General features: G+C 37.2%; 1 protein-coding gene across 1 annotated transcript in view; it reads left to right on the plus strand.

Annotated features, from left to right (window-relative positions):
* LOC106099436 overlaps positions 1-9,673 on the plus strand; it is a 121,037-nt gene that overhangs the window by 82,572 nt on the left and 28,792 nt on the right. Inside the window, exons 6-7 of the mRNA XM_013277994.1 lie at positions 8,210-8,434; positions 9,129-9,315. Of these exons, the coding sequence (XP_013133448.1) occupies positions 8,210-8,434; positions 9,129-9,315 (412 nt within the window). The remainder of the gene's footprint in view (positions 1-8,209; positions 8,435-9,128; positions 9,316-9,673) is intronic.

Raw genomic sequence — 9,673 nt, forward strand, 5'->3', positions numbered from 1 at the left:
ATATGGATGTGTGTCATTATAATGTCTATTTCCAAAATAACAATACTTTATGGTTGAATTCTTTAAAGCTACCATGTGATTTTTTAAAGTTAATTTTTTAATCACATTATTTCAACATTAAAATTAAAAGTGAGTACCTATGTGTCCTTCTATACTGTTCTCTACGTCTATACCAAATTTAATCGAAAACCGTTAAGCCGTTTAGGCTACAAACTCTAACAAACATCCATCTAAACTTTCGCATTTAAATTATTAGTAAGATTATTTATAAAAGCCGAAAGAAGTAATTTATGGAATAACAGTTCTCATACTGTAGAATATTGCAAAACAGCGACACACGATTGTGTAAGAACTAACAATGTCACGCTAAAAACTTATTAACACGTAAAGTAAATGCCTAAGTTATACCAACGTTAAGCACTATTGTAACCAATGATTATAAACTTGATTTAACGTAAAGCCGAGAGTAATCAAAACTTTGCTTACGTTCCAACTTGACGCAATAAACCGAAGAAATCCAACGAGGAATAAAATGTTCCAACATTCCATTGTCGTAAAGCAAAAATATACTTGAAGCTAATTCTGAGATCTCAGATTCTATGAACTGACAATTGTTTGCTTTGCGTTATAGTATGATTTAAAAAATGTGTTTTAGTTATCGATATAATTTTTTCGAATTTAAAAGTATTCATGACGTTCATTTTTCTAGATTTTAAAAGACTTTTTTTAGGATTCTATTGTAAGTAAACAAACAAATGAAAAATTGAATTTCAACTCTTTATTTCGCTATTAAATTCTGCATATTTCTAAAGAATAAATAAAATTAACTATGTGTTTATAAGCAAAGTTAATTCTATTAATTTGTAAGGAAAATTGTGAAGGCGTGTTATCATTTCTAACAGCAATTATAAACAGGCCGTGTCAAAATAAGGGTAACGTTAAAGCCGCGATATTGCTTGAGGTTACCAAATGAAAATGTCATCGTGATACATGTGACGTCACTTGTACGATACGGGTACGAAATTTCGATAAACGTCAAGTTATTTACATTTTAACGCTGGCTTATGTACAAGAGTCACAGCAAGGCGACAATTAAATACGTCCGCGTGGAATTTAAAAAAAAAGTGAAGAGACTATGTATTTATCCAGAATACCCGCTACGTCTTTGCCAAATGTCATCGATATCCGTCCAGCCGTTTAGGCTACAGACTCTAACAAAAATCCATCCATCTAAACTTTCGCATTTATATTAGTAAGTGACAACTGTAAGGTTAAAGATCGAACGATCAGGAGAATGAAATCTGGTGTTTGGACCCTACGTGAGTAGGATAAGGACTGGGAGATGATTAAAATACTCTTCCTTAAAAAAAATTAAATACTGTTGTATAAAAAAGTCCTATTAGACCCTTGTTCATACTAGAACTAACTCGAGTTACGTTGGTTCTTTCACTTTAATTTTTGCTATTTTTTTTTTTTTTGTATAACATAAGGTGGCAAACGAGCAAGCGGTCACATGAATCCGCCAAAATGGCGAAGCGACCGCTGCCCATAGACATCCGCAATTGCAGATGCGTTGCCTACCCTTATACGACGGAGGAGGAGACGCACATAAAGAGGATATTTCCCCTTCCTATGCATCTCCTCCACCGTCAAATCCACTTCCCCTTCCCATCCTCTCCTTATAAGAAAAGGGTGATAAAGAGAAAGGGACTTAAATTAGGCCCCCGGCACCACACTCATCAGACGAAACACGGAATTGCTTCCATTTCACGCCTGTCTTCTGTGTGGTCGTGGTATTACACCGGGCGTGCCGGCCCATTCGTGCTAAGATGTTAAAGCGGGCACTACCACTGTTGCTACATCAATCTGCCTGTATATGCTATTGTAATATACAAAATTAGTTCTTTTTCGCTACATTCCGTCTAACTTCTATGTTGCGCTCACTTTAATATCGTTTTAAACACAAGGGACTTTATAATTATTTAAACATATAAACTATAATTCTACATCATAAACATGGTTTGAATCACTTTATAACAGTCATATGCCATTGTTTGTTGTATTTTAAAGCCTATTTAGTATTGCTAGAGATAAAAAGATTTTCTAAATTGTATCCTACAAAATTTAATTTTCTTTTCTAAGTCATATATAAACAAATTTAAGATTTAAAAATAATTTTAATGTTATGATGACACTTGAACGAATATTGATTGAATTTGTACGCTAACATTCCTATGTAAATATAAGGGTGTCAGTAAAAACTTAATATATTTGTTAAACGCCCCTAGGAAACCGCCAGCGTAACTTAACGAGAGCCCCGACGTGCCTCGAGGCGTCGTGGGGACCAAGACCTAAGCTAATTGCTTAATTAACACCTCAAATCCAAGATTGCTTTACGAAGGACAGTGTGGGTATCTGAGATGTAATCGAAACATACATACACAACAGTAACACGTCTAGATTTATTTTTGAGTTTAAGAAAATAATATAAAAATGGCAAAATACATTTTATAATTAGGAAATAGATTTGTTAGTAACTTTAACAATTTGGATATTCGCACTTGTTCTTAATATTACAAGTTACAAAGTTAATTGTAAATTGGTTCTAAAAATTACTTATTTTAAAAATTACTATAACTCATGGGGGATCGTAAAATTTTGAAATAGCAAGTAATCCCGTAGTCGATTTATTTGAAAGGAACACATCGCCCCCTTGAGTTGAAAACTTCAATATTGACTCGCAAAATTGCTTTAAGTCTGTGCACCCGATAATGTCTACAAGCTCTTTGTAATGTCAACCTTATAACTGATGGGTTAAGATTGGAATTGGTTCCGGCGGCTGTCGTCGGCGGTGTTGTCATAGCCCGCCACGCTTATTGGCATGTCCTCAGAGTTTCCTTCCGCCGCCGCCGCGCAGCGCCGGCCGAAAGATTTTACACTAAAAGCCGTAATAGCGTCTCCTTCACTTCTGATGGAACAGATACACTTTATCTACGGTCAATTTACTTTAATTGCACAGCTCCTGACAATCTAAATACCGTAGTTCAGGTCTAAAGTATTTTAATTAATTCTTTCTTTTAATTTTTTTTTGCAATCAAAAATTTAGATATTGGTATTATAATTGGATAGGTAAATGCTTAGTGAGGGAAAACCTTTGTATGTTACTTTTATAATATAAATAATGTTTCCATTTCATATCCTGTCGTTTATACCATTTTACTTGTTTATAAAATGGGTTAATCTAGTATATTTCTAGCTCTTAAGGCATAGCCCCACTGATGGTGCCGCAGCGATAGCGACTGAGAAAGTCTGCATAGCTATCCTGGCACTAGTCATTCAAAGTATGCAGCATTACATATCAGCCGCATACTTTGTCATATCTATGTCCACTATTCATTTTATTCACACACAAATATATGCCGTGTTACTTACTCAAGTATTTAAATATAATGAAATTTCAGACCGCAATCTCATTATGTCACATAGCCAAATATAAAGTTAGGTAAACCTAAAATGTGTTCCTTCCTTGCTTTATCTCAGAGAAACTCATGGCATCATTTTTACAAAGCCTTTGCTTCTTATTAATTCATACCCACGCACTAAGAAAAACACGAATATAATTATACACAATTTCCAGTTCTTTTTAAAAGGAAGTTCCTTAAAAGCTTAACGGCCTATGCATTGCGATATAAACATGTATAAATGCTTTAACCCGTTCTACTTCTGGTAAAAACTTCCACTTATATAGTGTACACTACAGCGGCTGCACGATGCCTTACGCTACTTGCGTGCTGCGATACTTTTACGGCTTCCGACGAGCGACTTTTCAAAACAAACTAAACGAAGTCCACGCCGTGATCTTAAACCAATTAAAATCTGTTCACAAATCTTCGCGCCGGCTACGCTCCCACAGTACATGGACAAACTGAAAACTTCCAGATTCAACTACTTAATTGGCCAAGTTTCTTGCACTGAAATACTTCACTGAATTCCGGTCGAAATGAGAATAAACAATTCTGGAGTGAGTGCCTTCGATTCGTTATTGGCACGCTACTTTTTTAAAGAGAGTAAGTAGTGGCAGTCAAAGCAACGCTTGAAAACGTGTGTGAGAATCGATCATTGAATCCGCATTGATCTCTGTGACACTTTACAGGAAGCGTTCGTTAAGAAGATGTAGCTATTCAGTCGTTAGTGCTGCAAGCGCGAGTGTGTGCGCCGAGGCAGCGTACGTTCGCTTGGGGGTCGACGGCCGGGGGTGCAAGGGGGCGCTTTGCACTTCCGCCTCGCTGCACTCATTTCCGCATAAACAGCGCCTCCTAGTATCAAGATGTAGTCCCACGGATGACGCTATCAAAGTGCGTCTACCTTCCTTTCACTCATTACCTACTTTAAAAACGACGAAGTGAAGCAAAAATCTCGTAGTACAAATAAATAACATTGCAAAATTCAAATGCAGAATGTAAAAAACAAACGCTTAAGCGAGGAAAAAAGTGTAGCGAGTGTAACTAATCAAGGTGAACCCAACTCTGGTGGAAAGAAGGAACGCAATTTGAAGTCCCCCTTAAAAGTTTCGAAAGTGAAGGAGTGTGGGTGAAGTAAAACAAAGGCAGGGTCGGTGTGTGCGGGGTGCGAGCGGGGGACGCGGGACGCAGGGCGGCCGGCACACGGCGCGCCACTCGTGCTGAGTGCTCCGCATTGTGCCGCGCGTACAATGCGCCCGCCGCCCGCCCTGCAGCCACACCACACGTCGTCTGTGACCGGCCTAACTCATTCGCTTTGTACAGCTTATTAGAGTACTCAATCGGACACGTGGACATGATCAATTAATAATTAGACACCTATAAGACTCTTATTATAGGCGTTGATTCACTATAATCACGTAACGCACAGCCATACTTGTGACAAGATCCAACAGGCAAACATTGCCAACAAACCGATATACGGTATACCGACTCTAAATCCTAATCCCTTAGTCAGAATTACAACAATTAATCTACTGTTTCATAAAACAAACCGTCATACTTTTACATCGATATGTAAAAATATAAAAAAATGATTGTTATTGAAGGAGAGAGGATCATTAGTGAGGCAGGCACTAATGAAGCCCTCGATACGAGTCAAGTCGCAGAGATATCGCACACCGCTCGAGCCACTGCCCTCATAATGTTACTTCGTACCCTAGCCTCGTATCTTACCATCTTTCAAACAAAAAGACTGCTTAGGAACGTCTGATGACTAGGCATAGACAATATAAGTATCTAGGATAAAAAGCTTCAATTGAGAAATTTTTTCACATCATTTTAAATTATTTATTAATACGTTCAGAACCCCTGAAGTAACTAGTTTATTATCATGCGAAAATTCGTAGTGGCATGTATCTTGTTAAGGTAGAATGAAAAGAATTCAATTAAATTGGACCTAAATCCGGACCAGTTAACGAATCTACACGTGAAAATGTCTGGGAAGCGGGTCAACAACTCTCATCCCGCTGATAGTGGTCGACCGACGTACAAATAATAGTGGTTAAAATGTTTTTTTAGTAACGCGTTAGATAACTGGCAGGCAGTTGACAGCTTTGAATAATTAAAAATTAAACTTACCAAAAACAAACCGTTTTATGCTCAATTGAAAACTAGAGATAAAGACTTTTATGTTTTTGTTTTCAATTTGTCTAATGGAAGCTGTGATTGTTTTTTTTTAACAAAGAGAGTTTATTATCTAGAATAATTTATATTTATAATCTGTAATCTGTAGATTACAGATTATTGTACTTGCGTATTTTACGAAGAAGCTTGAATGAACCTCGAAAATAAATGCTCATTGGCTTCCCTTATCGTGTATTTCTTACATAGTGGTCTACTATTTTTTTTCTATTATTTTACTATTATTTTTCGAGGTTCATTCAAGCTTCTTCGTAAAATACGCAAGTACAAATCTATTGTAGACATATATGACATTGGATTTAAGATTTTAAAAGGTGTACCATAGATTATTGAGCAAATATAGAGACCGGCGACAATGTAGGTGGAGGGTAAGGGCTTATCGAGAGACGGCGTGAAAGCGTACGCCTCTCCTGTCACAAGGGCTTCTTTGTGCATTGCACTAGTACCACTTTCTAGCGAGGACTTACTTCCTTTTAAACATAATGAACTAAAACGCCATAGAAACGTGTATCGACGGTCGAAATTTCAAGTGTACGTTAGATAAAGAGAGTTGTAGTGTCCTTACACAGTATAGATTTTTACATTACACAGATAGTCTGGAAGAACACGTAGGCTACCAACTTTTGTTTTTGTGAACTCGACGCGAACGGAGTTGCGGGCGAAAGCTAGTAACTAATGTTTTACAATTACAAAATTCAGTGATCAGAGTGTAACTATGAAACTGTCTCAGTAAGTATTTAACTAAAGTATAAGGATAATATATTTTCAAGTGCAAGTGAATAAATATTCCTCCTTAATAGTAAACAAATTTGATATTTCATTTATAAGTCCCCGAATAAGAAATTCAAGGAGTCCTCAATTATTGTCATTATGTCTCCCCAACTGTCTCTACTTATTTGACGTAAAAATGTTAAATGGATTTATAAAGCACTTTATTTGTAATATCGAGTCCAAGAAACAATTTGAAATATTTCATCCGGAGCGACGTTTAAGAGGAAAGCCCAATTCTCAGAATGAGACGAAAATTTAAGAAGAAAATACTTGTAATAACAAATTGATTAAAGTCTCATATTGCTCAACATTAACATGTGTTCAGACTGCTTAAAAATTACTCATCATCATCATCAGCTCACTATACGTCCCCACCGAGGGGCTCGGAGCCTACCCTAAGTTAGGGTGTCTAGGCATAGGTCATAGTCAACCACGCTAGCCAAGTGCAGGTTGGTCGACTTCACACATATCTTTGAATTTCTTCGCCGATATCTGCAGGTTTCCTCACCATGTTTTCCTTCACCGTAAGAACGTCGAGTAAAAATTACTGTGAATTAGTAATCCGAATTAAAGCGGGCGCTTTTTGACTAAACTATCGCACAGCTGTTGTGCGGTTGCCAATCGTAGATTGTTTCACCAGTAGAACACCTAAAAATCCAGTAGTGTACATAGGAATCAAAGCGCGTCTAAACAGTTATGAGATATTTTAGTCTGAGGTGTGCGCGCGCTCTTACTATGTGTTCTCTAATTTTTACTAATACTATAAATGCCAAAGTTTAAATGGATATTTGTTAGAGTTTGTAGCCTAAACGGCTGAACGAATCTTGATGAAAATCGGCATTGACGTAAATGATAGTCTGGAAGAACAGATAGGCTACTTGGTTTGTTATTTTAATACTACGCGGAGGGAGTCGCGGGCGAAAGCTAGTTTTTTTTATAAATGACAATTATGTCATGTACAAGTTTGTTACTTATATGTAAGAGATAGAAAAAACTATGCTATAGAGTACCAAAGTATGTGAATATCTTGTGTTACGAAAATACAAATTACAAGGAGATATCATAAAAGATTAATGTCTCCAAAAACGGTCGGCTAACGCGATAACAATCAAAATAATAGAATTACATCACTGTCGGGTGATATAAGTAGGTCATTATTTCCTAATCCGGTTCTAATGGTGTAGGCAGAGTCGTGCCGGGACGAGCGCGGTGAGGTCGTCAAGGAAATGAGTTCAATTTAGCATTATCTCGGAGAATTGACTGCCTGCCGACTGCGTCCGCTTGTTACATTGAATTATATACAATGACAACGGCGATGGGAAAGCTATTAGAAAATTGCGTAATAAATGTACCATGATAACGGTAAATACGTCTTCACGTTACGGATATTGTGTAACTGCTTCAGTCTTAAGAATGCAAGTAAAACATGAATTACAATCATAAACATATAGTCATCTTGTTCAGTTCCACTTGAGAATATACCTAAATCATAGAACTCCCAAAAAATGGGAAAAAATTTAAGTATTTACTCAACAAAATCTGGCAGTACACTAACCTTTACTGTGTTAGCTCCTACAATCATTTGTCCACATTTCTACTTAATTTTTCTGACCAGTACTTTCACCGCTAGAAAGGTAATTTATCTGTGAGTAACATAGGCTTTATAACAGTATCATTTTTTAAATTCCACGCGGACGAAGCCGCGAACAAAAGCTAGTTAACGATAATTTTATATAACTAGTTTACTAACATGTCGCAATTTATCGTTTTTCCAGCGGGTGTGATGACGTACAGCGTTCTCTGGAGCTACTGGACCAAGTGTTAAGTGAGTACGACGAGGGTGAGCCGCGCTCGCTGGAGGCCCGCGCCGCTGCCACGGCTGCCACTCCGGCCACGCCAGCCACGCCCGCTACTCCTGCCACGCCAGCTACTGACGACGATTCGCCGCTCGCAGGACATACTTCAGAGGACGATGGATACATGAGCATGAACGGAAGACGGTGAGTAGACATTGTAAACTATCTGTTCCCGTACGGCTTCATCCGCATTAATTATAAAAACTTTATTTTATTGTTTACATTTGTCAAATTCTCAGGTGCAAATGTCAATATGACTGTTACCACAGTAACATTGCTTCCCTAATGTTGGCAGCTTGTAGTTTATGGTCCTTTGTGGAAAGGTTTTTTTTTTCAATTTATTTTCCCCCTTAATTTGATTGCTGATTTGTTGCTTGTGATTGCTGACTTCCTACGCCACAAATTAGTGTGTGTTTACGCTATTACATTAGTATAGATTGAGTATACTTTTTTCATAGATGATGACTCACATCAATAGTCAAAGTAAATTCAAAGATAATTTTAAAACTGTCTCACTGCGAGTTAATGCAGAAGAAACTTTGGAGTTGTGAAAGATGCAACAAGCAAACGTTATTACAAAAGATCTGAGCACATGTAAATCATTTCAAAGTGACAGTTGTCAGCATCACGCGTTGCTGCTCGTAAATCTACGAGATACTGTCTGGAACGAAATACGATACATGACACTCCAGCAGTAAACGAATACTCTATTTACAATAAGTACTCTTTTACTATGTTTATGTACATATGTACAAACGAACTAGCGTCGTCGTAGTTCTATGACGCTGCAAAACAAATCAATGATAAAAGTAATGATTGGCATTAAATTAAATTACAGAGCGAAATTCGCGCTAGGGTTCCGGCCGACAGAGGAGCGCGAGGAGCCTTCGCCCCCCGACCCGCCGTCTCCGCGCTCCCCGCACTCGCCGCGCTCGCCGCCGCCGCCGGAGGAGGCTCAGCGGATCATCTCCACGTTGTTACCCAAGTACGATATCACATTACCTGGCTACAAAACAATACAATACAAATTGAATTCATGATTTATACAAACAAAATACGGTACTAAAAAAATAAATAAATATAATACAGTACTAATTTGTATTTGTTAAGAGGATGACAAACTGCCGACGATTAAAAGCACTAGTTGCAGCTAAATACAGTTTGAAAGTTATACATACATTTTGTACCTCCATAAAATAAACACAAATCTCTGGAGTATGTAATAGTAACAACTTTTGAAAATATTTCATTCATACTGACGATATTACAATGTTTTTAAAGACTACAAGATAAGATAAAGATAAAGATAAAGATCATTTTTTGTTTACATATTTACACTTATACTAAAAAAAAAAAAAAAAAAAAAAAAAAAAAAAAAAAAAA

This window comes from Papilio polytes, unplaced genomic scaffold (genome assembly GCF_000836215.1).
Source record: "Papilio polytes unplaced genomic scaffold, Ppol_1.0 DF824102.1, whole genome shotgun sequence".
In the NCBI taxonomy this organism is placed as follows: Eukaryota; Metazoa; Arthropoda; class Insecta; order Lepidoptera; family Papilionidae; genus Papilio; species Papilio polytes.